The sequence below is a fragment of the Trachinotus anak genome, unplaced genomic scaffold (assembly GCF_046630095.1).
Source record: "Trachinotus anak isolate AG129_WGS33_773 ecotype Australia unplaced genomic scaffold, CSIRO_AGI_Tana_v1 ptg000032l, whole genome shotgun sequence".
NCBI lineage: Eukaryota > Metazoa > Chordata > Actinopteri > Carangiformes > Carangidae > Trachinotus > Trachinotus anak.
In genome coordinates, this window is record NW_027273883.1 from 18,816,516 (window position 1) to 18,832,068 (window position 15,553).

Below are 15,553 nucleotides of genomic sequence, written 5' to 3' on the forward strand. Positions count from 1 at the left end.
CTGCCCTTCTTGTAAACTGAAGTCTGAATCTTGTCAGAGTAGAAACTAACTTTGACAAGTCATTTTCTTTTCCTTTTTTTCCACAGACCTCGTGTGTAGGGATTACTTCAACTGGTGTTACCTGGTGCCCCAGCATGGAGTCTGCAACCACAAGTTCTATGGCAAGCAGTGCTGCCAGTCCTGTTCAAATTCAAACCTATAATCATACGAAGTGACTCTGTCTGCGTCACAGACAGATAGGTAATTAGATAGACAAAAGACTATATTTGACGTCCATGCTTGAAAAGACAGTGTTTTTGCTTTAAGCGTGTGGCGAGCACTGAAAAACAAAAGACATTTCAATGGAAGTGCAAGAGAGTTACAGTGCCCTTTCTTCTCCCTGCGATGCCGGACATCTGGATACAAGAACGTGATTCTGACAGAACTACACAGGAATGTGATCAGGACAGTACAAATAAAGGAGAGAATTATGAGGAGGAACTAGGAAAATGGGAATCTTGATTAAAGCGAATAGGACTGACATGTCCAAAAGAAACTGAAAACCTGAAAAGTCCCAGCTTTGTTTATATACTGTATGTAATTGAACAGATCTGTACCCAGGACACCCAACATCCCCCAGTGAACCAAAGGCCTATGATGGCAGACCAACAGAGAAAAATGGTAGACGAGGTTTCAAGCACTGCCATGCAACAACATGTGATACACCCTTATGTGCACTGCAATTCTTGATGAATTGGAAATCTGGGGTCTGATAATGAAAAGGGATGTTTCAAAGAAACAAGTTAGAAAACAGAATTTTACTCTAAGGCTTGATAAAAAACAGGCTGGGTATAATCAAAGCGGGCTTCCTTAATAGCTGGGCAATATCAGAATACTGTGTTGTCATGTAAAAGAAAAATAGGAAAGGAAAAAAAAAACAAAATGCATCATACATGAGAGAACTACTCTGAGATGGGTCTAAGCTGTGTGAGCTGGCTTTCGTACTCAGTGGTGCTACAACGTTGTCTTTTGTCACCAAATCAATGTGAAATCCTCAAGTTTCAGGAAAGAACAACTGAATTGTGTGACCCATGTACAGTATTGTTTGTTTTATTTATTGGCTTTACAATACAGCATTGCTGGAAGACTGTATTAATAAGCAGTATAAATATGTTCTTTTATTACTCTACCCTAAGCCCATTACCCTTATATTTTGTATTATGTTTAATAGGATTTCATGCTGACAAACTGCACCTTTTTTATTCAAAACGTTTATTTCATTTTTGAAGAAGAAAATCTGTGATGTCAAAATCCCAAATTATCAAAGTCAACACTGATAAGTGATCTTAGCTGGTGAGTTGATCAATAATAACAAAATGTATGAGCATGCGTTTAAAGAGGCACTGCTCCGTTCACATTACACTGTCCTACATTATTACTTAAGGCAGTCATGTATCGCATGCATTGATATGGCGCAAAAATAATGCATTAGTAAATATTGGTTATGGTTAAAAGTACTAGCTAATGCTATTTCAATGAGTTTTACAATGTAACAATAAAAAAATGTGTGTCATGTCAGCACCTCAGCTGGAGCATGAGTCGTGATTTCATTCTTGTCAATTGTCAGTCTGATTGAATTTCTTCCAGGGGGTATAAACTCTAAACACCTAAATGTATTCTTGCAATGCCAAAAAAATGCTTAGAAGGGGAATTTGATCTCTTCAATCATACCTTTTTGGCTGAAGTCTTCAACTGGCGCAGTGCTATCATCGTGCCCTGACAAAGGATCAATGTAATCTTTGTTATATGTCTTCACCTCCATAATAGTAAAGAGTAGACTGCTCTTTTACATATCTGACACTGTGGCTTTAGTACACAGCCTTGTAGCTTTCAGGCTTGACATACAGTATGTTCGTAAATGTAAACATATAACTCCAGTCTTTGCTTCCATTCATTACCTTTCTTTCTGACAAAATATTATGTGGTTTATCTCTACACCTAGATACTGTTAGGGAAGTCCGATCACTTGTTATCCTTAAAATACAGACTTAAATAGTTCCCCACACATCCAGGAGGACCAGCATTAGCACTGATTTGAATTGGAGTCATAACAGAATTTTATGTCATTCGTAGAGGTGGGGTTGAAAACAGGCTTTGTTTTCCTGTAATCTAAAAAAAGTTTAGTAAAGTTGCACACTTAAGTTTGTACCTGTAAAATGCTAACAATGCTCATTCAAGCATCAAAAACAGTCCTAAGTCAACAAACTCATCAAATAAAGCCTGTAAGCACAGACCTGAATACAAGCTTGCAGCAGTTCACAGGTAGAAAGTGAAATACAAACCGTAAGACTTGGATTACAAATAAAACCCTGTGCTCAAGCCCATCTTTATAAATAATATAATATTCCATATGTGGCAGGAAGGTAGTATCAAGTCAGTTATTTAGCACTATTTAGATGAAGACAGTTGTCTGGTGTCACTGGATATGAGGTTAATTAGGATGGTGAAATTCTGTGGGGGTTCGTCTCTACCAGTGGCATGCATCAGTTCCTGAAGCATTGAGTCATTATAGGCCTATCTAATGGTGAGGTTTACAAATAAACCTGACTTGTTTGCTACAATAACAAATACTTTTTTGTCTTATTAAATTTAGTCCCGTGGACTGAACACATCTTCAGCAGTTCATTTTAAACTCCTTTACAGCATGGTTGATGCACTAAGCTACAGGTTAGTTACATGTCATCATAACAGAATGAAACTCAGAAGACATGTGATCTAGCATCTAAGAAAACTTTCTGGGGGCTAATGCTAAGATCTAGTTTTCAATGTGCAGTGAAGTGTAGCACATAAGCCAGCGCCCTGGCTAACAGTAATGCCAATGTGGTATTAGCCCTTTCAACACCTATGACATATTGTGTCTGGGCTTTACTCTTTAGTCATTTCTCAACAAGTCAAGGAGACACAGATGCCCAAAACAGAATCACCATTGTCATAATCCCTGGGGCACAGAAGACTGTGAGAAGACTGAGAGAAATAGAGTAGAAAGAAAAAAGTGAGAAGGCAGGCAGGCCATCGATGTACTTGGTGCTGTCATAGAAAAATGCTGTGAAAAAGACAGGGAGCGAGCCAGAGGGAGAGGTGGGTATAGAGAAAAAAAAGGGGTTTTCCTTCTTGTCAACCATCTCTCTGTAGTTGATTCATAGCTGGTCAGCTGTGGGCACTGCATTTCTGTGTGTGCTTGTGTGTAGACACTGTAGCCACTGTATTACTGATTAAATGTAGGCCACCAGTATACCAGGATGACAGTGTTTTTTTCACTTGCTAATGTCTGCACAACATTCAGAGATGCAAAATAGTTTTATTAATTAATGCCAGTTTGCTGACAAAAGCAACCACACACACACACACACAGTATCAGATTATTCTAATCCCCCCACCCCACCCCCCAGCTTTCTGGAATGTACTGTCAACAGCCACTTCACACCCCAGTCAAATCAGACTCAACCAAGGGAAGAGGAAAAATCAGACACAATAATATACAGTCTCCAACTTTCCTCACAATAGGTTACACTTATTAACAGTATTCAATAAATATTGAATAAAATGTATTGCTATGCAAAATGATGAAATATCGTCCACAACCATTTGGCATGTGTCACATCCGCCCCTAGCTTCTGCTTGCATTGCCTCCTACAGTGCAACAATATGCAGTTCAGGTGCATTAAAGACCCTAAACTGCTGTCGGTGTGAATCCAAATGTGCATGTGTTTTCCTGTCACTTGAATTAGCCCTGTGATTGACTGGAGAACTTCTGTAATTGGGCTATCATAAACAAAAAGTGCATTGCTCCAGTGACTTTTACTTGCATTAGACAGCAAATTTATTTCCACCTCACTCTCTGTAATTTGCTTCAGTGGTTTCACAAGGAAGAGGAGAAAATCCAGCTACACAACTAGAAAGGGATTAAGAAGACACGGCATTTTTGTTTATCCAAAGATGGAGCTCAGACAAAGGCTTCCTGTAGATAAGAAAGGTGATCAAGACAAATCTGGCAACATGCAAAGTGTTACCTAACCCACGTCAGTTAACAGACGAGATTATCTGTCAGGAAGAGACAGGAAGAGAGGAAAGCATGCGCAACACTCCCCTTTTCACTTTAAAGAGACTCTGCTATCTCTGACTGCATCTGTTTAGCGAGAGTTGACTCTTCAGCCTTGAGGCTATATTCCTAAGGTTCAGCTGAAGTTACAGGGTTATTACCTTTCCATCAGGATGCACCTACAGCACATCCCAGCACCTTGAGTTGCTTCCTCTCAGTCATTGGACATCCTGCTACCACAGTAATCGTGGAGCGCAGCAAACTGGGACAGTCTCCTGAAAAGAAGAGTGTCTCCTCATTTAGATCCAAAGCTTTTCAGCACCGTAATGTTGAGGTTTTGCGTGGCTCAGTGTAAATGTCAACAAACACAGCTCTCATTTTGGTAGATTTTTGGTAGTTTGTTTCTCAGAAGCTCTTTCATTTTGCGTCTGGACATTTACCCTTTCAATTTAAATGCTTGTATGTCCAATGGTTAACCAAATAGGGAGCATTATTTAAGCAATTAATTATTGTAGCAGTTGTAGTAAGGCCTAGTTGTGTGTGTGTGCGTTTGACAAAGAGAGAGATAGAGAGAGAGAGAGAGAGAGAGAAGAGGAGGGGGAGCCTGGTATTCTGTACAACAGTACCCTCTGCTGACTATATATAGAAATGACACACAATGCACACGCTAAACCAAAAAGCAAGTGAACCATTTGCAACAATTCAAGTCCGGGTTACACAATCCTATGCATTTCGGCATTCAGCAAGAAGAGAGCGACATACTGGTGGATTGGATTTCAGAGGGTATGTTACGATTTAGGCAGGTCTCTCTCTCACACCGCAAAAGGCAGTTCCCTGACCGGGAATCGAACCCGGGCCGCGGCGGTGAGAGCGCCGAATCCTAACCACTAGACCACCAGGGAGAGACGTTTTGTAAAATTGAAACAAAGATTATATCATTGCCCAAGAGCAGAATTTTAAATTGATCTTTTGGTAGTAATACCATTTAGCTAGTCAATTCAGTACTTTATTTCGGTTTATTTACGCTATTTCCGTTGTTCACTTTCTCCTTAACCTTGTTCAGCTTCACCTTAACCTGCCCCCAACCTTATCCTAACCCCCAGCAGTAGGGGAGAAGCACACGGTAGCACAAGAACTTTGTTGTAAGATACTTAAGATCTTGAAAACACAGAAAAAATAAATAAAACAACACCATACAGTACATTCACCGCTGAATATCGACCGGCCCCTGCAGGCAGGGCCGGCACAAGCTGTAGGTCTGTAGCGCATTAACTAACTACTCTGACGGTAACGCCCCCATATGCCATAATGCAGTGCCTGAAGCAAAATCCGAATTACAGCAAAAATCCTATTTCGTCAAACAGAAAAATCCAATATACAGTTGCACAGTTTCTTGGTCAAATTCAGTCGAGCAGAAGCCAGAATTTTAATGTGCTAACAACGTAGCGACAAATGTGCAATTTTTTTTAGCTTGACAGGCATTTCACGAAGCTCCTTCTTTGGGGTCCTGGCTTGGGTCCTCGGTCAACGTGGGAGACGCGAAAACATGGATGTATTATGCGCGAAAATGTGAAGTTGTTTTGAACCTGTGGAGAATTTGTGTAACGGGGACGTGGTCGTCAAATTACATGAGGAAAAGGAACGTGTGTGAGGGTTACAGTGAAAATTGTCTTACCATGATGCCAGGGGACAGCCAGTCCAAAACAGTGGCGATCGCCGCGGACGCAACGGTTGGAAACTGTCAGAACTGTTCCGTTCTGCATCAGGTCAGATCATCTTTCTATGGCTGAAATAGCGATTAAAAGGTTGTATTTTGCCTCACAAGGCGGAATGTAAACAACCTCCGACGCTTGTGGCATGAGTCATATGTTTTTTTACTTTATCAGCTAAAGTGTACGTATCCGTAATAATGAATTGCCCTGTTTGTTTTTGTTTTGTGCCGTACCCTCTCATGTTACAGAGCCTGACCGAATATGTTTCGTCGTTTCTGGCGCTGAAACAGAAGATAACGGTTTCGGAGTGAGTATTTACGAATTTCAATTGCCATGGCGACAGTTCTCAACGCGGCGGAGCTACTTTAGCTTACAGTGAAACTTGGGCGCTTTGTTTAATTCACCTTTTAAACAGCACTAGTCAGTATTCAGGAAGACAAGCGAGAGACATTTCTACGGAGCCCAGGGCAGGTAGCGGGTGTAAATTTAAAATCATTTTAGCTTACGAATTAAGAAGTTGTTAATTAACGTTTCTCAACGTCTGTTTTTTTTCTGTGGGAAATTTACCTAGGAAAACACCAACATTTTAGATCAGTGACTCAACGGGATAAATGTAGCTTTAACTTTTTTAACTGTGTGATTTTTAATGTTTTACTAAATACTGTCACACGTCAAAGACCGTTGTATTGTAATTGTAATCAAGAATGTGTCCATATTGCACTAAGCTAACGTTAACAGTTGCTACTCAGTTTTCCCTGGCTGGTTACCAGTGTCGCTGTTGACGTTTGTTGCCTGTTTGCGTTTGCGCGTCATTTGTTGTTGATCGTTTTGATTTGTTGGTTTGTGGTTTCTAGCTAACTGACTGGAAGTATCTTAAAGGGAGTGTTTAGCAAAGGAAACTGACTCTGGCTTTTGAAAAACAACAAGACCACATAGTGCTAAACTTAGCTACAAAAAGCATCTCATCTTATTATTATCCTAATATTACCTCAATAGTGGCCTGAACGTGAAAGTAAATGAATAGTATTATCGTGAAACATAATGTAGTTGCACTGCTTCTCTGGATCATTAGACAGAAATAGCTGTATGTTTGAAAACCAAGAATCAACCAACAGTGAGTGCTCAGATGCTGTACCTGTGAGGAAATAATTGCTTTATGAAGCCCCACACAGAGGACACAGACTGTCATTTGTTCTTTAATGTTGCATGCACCTGGATTAACATATTCATGTTCTTTACATGTTTTATGCAGTGATACTATCAGGCTTCAACAACAGCTGGAAGAGCTGCAGAACAGATTGGTTTCTCTGCAGAGGAAGACTGTAGATTATGAATCTATGCAAGCAGAACTGGAAGAAAAGAAGGTATGCCCTTTCTCTGTAGCATCTAATTTAAGGAATATACCATCTGATGGTAATAATGTATCTGTCTCCTAATATTAGTGCTACAGCACAAATTTTGCCCATCTCTGAATAAGTTAACCCCCTGTTTTTCCTAAGTGGTGGTGTTTTTTATTCTACTGTCATGCTCACATTCACACAATTTATTTTTCATAGTGTGCGCTTAAAGTCTATGGAGAGTTGTCTGACAAGTTGGAAGAACTGAAGCAGGAAAACAGCAAGACAATAGCAGAGTAAGAGATGGTGCCAGTCATAATCCAAACAGTGCAGGTCATGGTGGTATCTGCACGGCTAAAATGATAACTATTGTGTTTTGTGTCCCTCAGGAATAAAAAGCTTGAAGAGAAGTTAAAGGAACTGAAAGGTACTTTACTGTTACATAACTTTAATCCAGCAAAGAATGACATAGTTTGTAAATAATGTTATTTGTGTAGTGTTTTTGTTTTTTGCTTTTTTTATAAAATGCATGCGATTTTGTACCAAACTGTCTTTCAAACTTGTAGAAATGACGGAAAGACAGTCACTTGAAAATGCACAGCTGAAGAGGGAAAGGGCGGAAGTAGAAAATGATTTGCTGAAAACGCAGGTAAGTGGTCTCTTTGGATAGGCTTGAGTCATATGGATTTGTTGTAATCTCATAATTGACCTTGGATACTGGGCCGTCAGGAGTTGTATGTACAATTGCAAAAATGTAGCTCAGAAAAACTTTTTAATCTCTGTGACTTTGTCCTTTCACCTCTTCAGACATCTCTGAGGAAATCTCAGGCACAAGCACAGCAAGTTGAAAAACTGTTAGAGGAGAATGCCAAGACAACAAGCATGTAAGAGCTCAGTCATGCGTTAGAGATGTGGTGTCTTGCATCTGAATTAGAGATTAACTATTGTCCTATCTGTGTCTCTCTCTGTCTGTCTTTTTTATATTAAGTTTTATTAATTAATTGTGATATTTATGGTTTATTGTTTATGTTCCCTGTAAATAATTTCAGACAAATTATACTAAATGTTTCCATGTTTTTGTTTTTTTTTCCATCAACAGAAGGGACAAGCTTGAAAATAATGTTAGAGTGCTTGAAGGTTGGTATTAAAAATTAGATTTTACACAATATAAACAATGATTTTGTGCTCATAAAAGTATCTCGTTTGTTGGTTTAGCTTTACATATTTATGCATGTTTTGGTCCTGATTTCAGACTCAGTTTGCAAACAGAATCTTCAAATATCCCAACTGACCAAAGAAAAGATCCTACTACAGAGAAATATTGATGATCTCAAGGTACATTAATGACTTTTATGGAGGCAAATTAATGGAGATACTATTTTACACTATTGAACTGACCTTTCTTTATGTATTTCAACTCATTTGCAGGTGAGACTGTTGAAACTGGAAAGAGAAAGGAATAAAGGTGAAAAAAAAAAACAATACAAATACATTGTTGAATTAATTTTTTGCCTTTGTCATGTCAAGATGTCATTTCAAGATGTTAGCTTTTCAGTAAAAAATAAAATACCTACAAATCTTTCAAATGATAAAACTAAAGCCCCGATCTAAAGGATAAAATGGTTTACCATATAACTCAGGTCAAATGATCCGTTCGGATCTATGAAATGTTTTTTTTCCAATAACTGCAACGTCTTTTTTTCTGACCTCAAATTAAATTTAAGTAGAGTTTTAAAATATATATGACATTCAAAGATAAATAAAATCAGTATCTGAATTGTTTCTCAACAGAATATAGGAGCATATCAACTCAAGCAAATTCATCCGAGGAGCCTAAAGTTGACAAAGGTATGAAGTTGGCTTCACTTATTTATTACATTTTTTTGACAAGCAAATCACATGAATTAGTCCTAAATGCATTTTGTAGTAATTTTTACTTTTGCATTGTGTGAATGTTTGTGTGTTTTCCAGAAAAATTCCGGATGCTGCTTGAGAATTTGTGGGCATGTGTGGAACCTCAGCAGCAGCAGAAGCAGCACTCAGTAAGCCTGTTGCACGTCACTGGTGATGCATCAAGTGAGTTAGCTCTGTTGCTGTGTTTTGTTTTTTTTTTGACTTCTCATTTTTTCACTTTGTTTGTTTTTCTTTTACCATTTTACCCATAACATGTATGCAATCTTCTTTTCTGTTGTAATTTCAGAGTCTTACTCCAAATCCAAGCAAGTTCTACCCTCCTCTAACTCTCATCTCAGTGACATGTCCCAGTGTGTTTCTAAAGACGTCAGTGACTCTGAGAGTTACCCCATGCAGAAAAAAGCCACATATACACAACTAAAACCTTTTTGTCATGCACAAAAAACAATCAAGCACCAAACACCTCTCCAGTGCTCGAGTGGCAAGAAGCAAACAGACACTCCCAAAAAGAGCAAGCGGTTGTCAAAAGAACATAAAACCAAGGAATCATCTATTGACGTAGACTGCTCCGAAGTATCTATTGAGGAGATCATGGAAATGTTTAAACCGTTGCTTTCCTGTATATCACCACTACCAGACTTGGTAAGAATTTGGTTATATTTAATGTGAATGTTTTTTGTTGTTTTCCATCCATAAGCCAGTGCAAATTTCTGTGTTTTATATACATTGCAAGAATTCTACTGTTCACAATGAATGAATGAGTAATTTAAAGAAAAGTCAGAAGACGCAATGTAAATTCAATTTCCAAAATGCATATTTGTGTCAATTGCTACGACTAACCCTCCTCACTATTTCTCGATGTGTTAGATTATAATCAATTGAGAATTTCTCATGTATAACTAACCTTTTAATTATATTTGTGAATAATCCCGTACATTGGTAACAAATTGTAACAAATTTTGGATTGTGCCCTTTGTAGTAATTTTAATATAGCACTGGTCTGGTTAGCTTTGTCATTCATATGCTATAGTGAGTCATGAGTTCTTATAAATTACATCCTCATCTTCTTGTTTCTTTAAGGATACAGAGGTGGAAACTATGGAGACAGATAATGGAGAAAAGGAAAATCTTCCCAAACCGTCTGATGATTCTGCAACTTGTCAACAAGAGGCGCCCTTACTCATCACAACATCTGTTTCAAGCCACTGTCCAAACCTTTCTGCACTGCAAGCAGAGGAGAATGTGGACTTGCCAGTTGTCACAGCACATGAAGTGGAACTCATTTCTGATGAAAATGACTCCAAAGGACAAAATGAATTGAGCTGCATTACTGAGATGAAGGACAAAAGAAGTACAGATGGTGAAGGAATGCAGCTTCAAAAAGACATGCAAACTGAGCATGAGACAGCAACTGTGCAATTGGTATCAACATTGTCATCATCTTCCTCCACATTAGACGATACAGTTTTGGTTCAGACCGTCTCATTAACTAATGAAAGTCAAGAATCATCCTGCAGTGTAAATCCCAGTGGCACCATTGCCAACAGCACGTCTGAAACTGAGAGCGTTCCAGGAAAGGCGGATGATGATGAGTTAGAGACTGTTACAAAGATGGATGTAGACACAGACCCTAGCGATGCTACATGTGCCAAAACAGTCACTCCTGATGGTGGAGATTCACCCGGAGAAAGTGGGAGCACTGTAGTCTATGAAGAAGCTGGCGATGTGCAGCTAGGTACTCCCTCAACATTCACTGACTCTGTGAAAGACACTGAGGTTTCAAATACGGAAAATGGCTCAGAAGTTGAAAAAAGTCATCAGGATCCTTGTTGTTTGAGACAGAGCAGTGAAGATGACAAATTTTCTCTTGGCAAGGACACAGACGTACCAGGAGATAACCCTTGTTTGTCAAGTGGCAGTCACAGCTTCAGTAGTGTCTCATATCAAAATGTTAAAGAGAGGCTTGAAAATGATGGATCCATAAAGGTTCTTGATGTGGAAAATAGTAATGAAGAAGAAAGAGCTGTGAGAGTTGACAAAACACATTCTTCCCCAGAGTCACATAGTGGTACTAGACCTCCATCACCTCAAACATTTTCACTGCTAAAGATAGAAGATGCAGACAAGGGCCATGCTGGCCAGGAATCTGCTCCAACAAATATTAAAAAAACTCCTTCAAAAGACATGAATGGTGAAACAGGGGCTGATAGTGGGTCTTCCCTTTCTGACTTCGAAGAGACAAAGACTGTTAACTGTGAATCTTTAAAAGAAAATACACATTCTCTGTGCAGGCGGTTGAGTCCTATATGTCTGTTCCCCACTGTGGAACTGCAGTCTCTCGAACCTCACCCAAACTCAGGAACTTTGAATGTTGGTGGTAAAATTGAACACATTTCAACAAACAAAGAAACTCTACAGTCTGTGCCTAATTTAGAAGAGGAGTGTGTTATTGAAAATGCTGTTGCCGAAGACGTCCTGCAGGACAGAATAGACGCAAGTTGTACTACCTCAGTAATTCAGTCTGCTGCTCCCAATGATGGGAAAAATAAATGTTTGGAGGCACATACAAGAATGCTTGAAAAACAAAGCTCACATCTGATCACAGAGGAAGAAGCTAGCCCAGCAGCAGATTCAGCTACAGATCAACCACCAGAGTTCATAGGTGAAGTTTGCTCTGAAATGGGCCCTCCACTTCCTCCTCTCCTAACCCCTCTGAGCACACCACCAAAAGTGGGTAAATCAATCAATCCAAGGCAGGCTATTGGGAAGCTCTCTTTTCCTTCACCCATGGAGAGATTGGCTTCTCCTACCACTCCAGTCCCGACCCACCTGACACCCAACAGTCAGCATCTGAATTCTTCATCCCTAAACAGTCCACTCTCTGCAAACGGAGTCCCCTCATCGCCACTTCAGTTTGGCTCTGCGACTCCAAAACATGCCGTGCCAGTCCCAGGTCGCCTGCCCTTGACAGCAATGACTTCCTCCCCTTCCTCTTCATCCAGTCCTTCTCAGGAAAACTCCATGAGGATTCTTGACACCATGTATCCAGAGCTCTCTGCCCGCGCCCGAACTCTGAGCATTCTCAGAGGGAATGTTAGTCTCAGCATTTGCTCTTCAGAGAGCGTAACGTTACCCACAACAACCGACAGTCAGATGTCCGGCTTTAAAACAATCAACTCCACCCCGACAGCCTTCACCAAGACTGAGACAAGAGGAGGAAAAAGACACGCCAACAGTTTGCCTCAACTTAAAAACAGCAAATGCCCCAGGCTTGATAGCTGCTCTCCCACTGTCAGTCGCAAGCAGGTGCCTTCCTGCTCGTCAAACAGTGGAGAGGAGTCAACCTCGCCCCAAACTCTGTGGCTCGAACAGCTCAAAAGACCATCTCAACCCATGGAAGTTGAAGAACCTGCAGAGCAAAATCTTGTAGTTAAGGCTTTAAAGAAAATTGAAAACCAGTGCTTTGATCTACTGCCTGTGATCCAGAGCCACCTGTATGTTGGCAACCTCCCCAAAAAGCCTGTCTTGAGAGATGAGGAGAAGGAGGTCATCTCGGAGATTTGCCAGAGCAGCTTGGTTAGTATGCTGGTGTATTGTACTCACGTAATCAGACCTTACTAATAACAGAGATGGAACTTGTCTTAAATACAAAACAATGAGTAAGAGGATCAAGTAATTATTATTGATAACACTCTTTTTAACACTGTCGTTAACGGACTTAGCTCATTTCCATTTGTACGTTGTAAAGTGGATAAAGAGAAAAAAAGAGAGAACCACATATCAGTTGGCACAGTCTTTGTATGAAGGCAGTAATAAGTTAATGTTACCACAATGGGTTGAATAAAGCAAGCATGGTAGTATGGTGGTATATGTGAAGAAAAATAACTACCATTAGCATTTATTACTGACATGAACTGTGTTTTCAAAAGTCATTCAGTTGGTTTTCATGTGAAATTACCTTCTTTCTTTTCAGGGTGGGGCTGATGATATGATTTTAGCCATACTGATCAAACTGAAAACTGAGAAGAGGGACCTTAGTAAGAACTACCTGCAGGCCCTCTGTAGAGTCTACACAGGCATTTGTAGACAGAAGAGCTACTGGCAGAAGGCTCGGATACTGGCGTACAGCATTCTCACAGAAGGTCAGCAATTTATTCATACTGCATTCCTCAAAGCCTTCACGTACCTTTGCTACATCCACCCACCCAGTGTTTCCAAATGTTTCCCATCTGAAAGTAGGGAATTATGGGTTTTTTTTCTGTCTTCCTCACTGCAGATTTCCCAGATTCTGCCAAGCTGATTTTGTTTATGGTGACAACATGGCCTGGTGTTCTCTCACACAGTAGTTTACTGTGCCAGGCCATACATGCTGTCACCAAACTGACAGCACAGGAAGAGCTTGTCAGCTGCCTTTCACCATTCCTCGGTTGGGAAAAGGTATTTTACAGATGATGTTCTGTGCTTACCACATTTTTTTAACTCTGCATTTTATTAATGTCCTTGGAATTTATGACACTTCTAATGATGTGTTTGCTTTGAACACCGGTTCATTTCTAACCCTGTGGAGTTAGTTAATTGTCTTAATCACATCATCTCTTCTTGCCAATCGTTCCCATCTGTGTCCACTCAAATAAAATTGAGTTGACCCTCAAAGACCTAATCTCCCTGTTTCTCTGCAGAGTCCTCCCTGTGACATCGACCAGCTGATCTCCAGAGCACTGTCTGCTCTTCGGTCAAGGTCAAATCTGTCTTTCACACAACACAGTCGCTATGGGTATGACCTGGGAGCTGAGGCTTGGGAACATGTCTTCACACTGCACCTCCTTTGCACACAAAAGAAGTGGAAGTGGACCTATGAAAATTTATTAAGGTATGTTTTCTGACGTGCATAATGTCTGCCAAAGGAAATAAAACAATAATGTAAAACTTTGTTGTAGAAATGATCAATTGTTAAACAAGCAGCCCGTGTACCTGTGCTAATCTTTTAATTTTGCTTTGACAGCAAGGAGTTGTGGCCATTAATGAACACATGGGTGACACAGCCTAGAGATCAACAAACACCTGTTTCTGATGTAACTGTGGCCACTGTGCTCCGACTCATAGGTCAGTTTTGTTCATTTACCTGGGTATTAACAATAATCTGAAGTGATGTGTAATTTAATTATCACCAGCAGACGGTGGAGAATTTCATTATCTTTTTGTATTAAATAGGATGCCTCGGTCATCTGGGAATCAAAGAGAGGTGTGTTTCCTCAGTGGTATCTGTCGCCAGTGTCATCAACACGTTTGTTAGGCATGGACAGACTGAAGGTATGAAATATGAGAAATCTTGGTGAATGCAGAATGGTTCAGTTTGAGTGCTGAGATTTCTGAATCAATTCTGATGTTTATCTTTTTGACATGTTGTCATACAGATACTTGCCTGTGTGTATTTAAGCAGAGGCCAATATTTATATCTCACCCTGGCCTGTCTACAAGTATACTTGCTGGTATTCATTTCTTAGAATTGTGCCAAATAAACTAAAAAATAATTTAAAAAAATAGATGCATTTCCATTGCGCACTCTAATCTTACCATGTCTTCTCTCAACAGGTGTGCCGTGGCAGGTCCAGTTAGCAGCTGTCTACTGCATCTATGAACTGTCTCCCTGCAGCCCCAAACAAGCCCTGGAGGCCCTTGCAGCGTGGCGAGAAGAAACATCTCAGAGGGTCCCCTCTGCTGTCAATAGCTACATGAACCAGTTAGCCTCTATCTGCAGACAGGTCAAGAGTTGAGTTGCTGTATAAATCCACATTGACATGTATATCTATATATACCTATGTTAAAGACAGAAAGAATGAAGATCCTATTATGCACGTCAATATTCATTTTAACTTGCTGACTGGTCGCCCACGATAGAACTGTTTACCATTTGGGCACATCAACAGTGACAACTGGGTTTTGTGCTGTTCCTAATACAGGGTGTCTGGAGGTTCACAGTAAACCTTTAAGTCAAAGTTTCAGACTTCTTAAACATTAGCTTTTTGTTTGTTTGTTTATTTTTTTATGTGCACTTTTTATGTGCACTTACTCTAAAATGAACATGTTACATAAATGTATCTGTTCTCCAATTTTGTAGCAAATGTTTCCTCAATTGTTAATGTAAGAGACATCTAAAATTTGGTTTTCTAAAGTTTTTTAGCTGTCCACACCCTGTATAAATGCACTGGCTTGACTTCCTGTGTGTCTGTTATACTCAGGTAATGCTCTAAAATACTGTAAAACATGTACATTTGTATTCTTATTTAACTGGGTGCTGCTGTAAATGCTTCCTGATTCAAATGTTTGTAAATATTGAGGTGTTAAAGTTTGTATTAATGAAAAATAAGATTGCCACAGTAAAGGTTTTGTACAGTTTAAAGTTTCAGAGTTTATTTTATTTTGTTCAAATTAAAAATTTAAGGCATTGAACCAAACTGTTTTGGTCCCGTCTCTCCTCACCCTCCTCCCCTTAAATTGTCCTGTGGAATGTT

General features: G+C 39.8%; 2 protein-coding genes, 1 long non-coding RNA gene and 1 other non-coding gene across 10 annotated transcripts in view; 2 read left to right on the plus strand and 2 right to left on the minus strand.

Moving 5' to 3' along the window:
• Positions 1-4,228, plus strand: part of LOC139613953 (A disintegrin and metalloproteinase with thrombospondin motifs 16) — a 56,634-nt gene extending 52,406 nt beyond the window's left edge. For all 5 annotated transcript variants that reach the window (XM_071471008.1, XM_071471010.1, XM_071471011.1 and 2 more), the window contains one exon: positions 87-4,228. In XM_071471008.1, coding sequence (XP_071327109.1) covers positions 87-202 — 116 coding nt within the window. In that variant the 3' untranslated portion in view covers positions 203-4,228. The remainder of the gene's footprint in view (positions 1-86) is intronic.
• LOC139613958 (uncharacterized) overlaps positions 1-6,030 on the minus strand; it is a 25,009-nt gene extending 18,979 nt beyond the window's left edge. The window contains exon 1 of the long non-coding RNA XR_011686857.1: positions 5,754-6,030. This is a non-coding gene — a long non-coding RNA (uncharacterized lncRNA). The remainder of the gene's footprint in view (positions 1-5,753) is intronic.
• ice1 (KIAA0947-like (H. sapiens)) lies at positions 4,768-15,486 on the plus strand. Of its 3 annotated transcripts, XM_071471004.1 has the most exons (20): positions 4,768-5,844; positions 6,039-6,097; positions 7,043-7,154; positions 7,347-7,423; positions 7,517-7,554; positions 7,694-7,776; positions 7,935-8,011; positions 8,227-8,264; positions 8,380-8,462; positions 8,556-8,592; positions 8,919-8,975; positions 9,099-9,203; positions 9,328-9,683; positions 10,122-12,617; positions 13,015-13,183; positions 13,318-13,478; positions 13,721-13,911; positions 14,044-14,144; positions 14,253-14,351; positions 14,634-15,486. In XM_071471004.1, the coding sequence occupies exons 1-20, from the start codon at positions 5,629-5,631 to the stop codon at positions 14,813-14,815; spliced, it is 4,737 nt and encodes a 1,578-aa protein (XP_071327105.1). In that variant the 5' UTR covers positions 4,768-5,628; the 3' UTR covers positions 14,816-15,486. The 3 variants fall into 3 exon arrangements, with proteins under 3 accessions (XP_071327105.1, XP_071327107.1, XP_071327108.1); XM_071471006.1 differs by lacking the exons at positions 4,768-5,844; positions 6,039-6,097 and adding an exon at positions 6,107-6,261; XM_071471007.1 differs by lacking the exons at positions 4,768-5,844; positions 6,039-6,097 and adding an exon at positions 6,114-6,257.
• Positions 4,909-4,980, minus strand: trnae-cuc (transfer RNA glutamic acid (anticodon CUC)). Its single transcript has one exon. It is a non-coding gene; the product is annotated as a tRNA-Glu (tRNA).
• Positions 15,487-15,553: the final 67 nt, after the last annotated feature.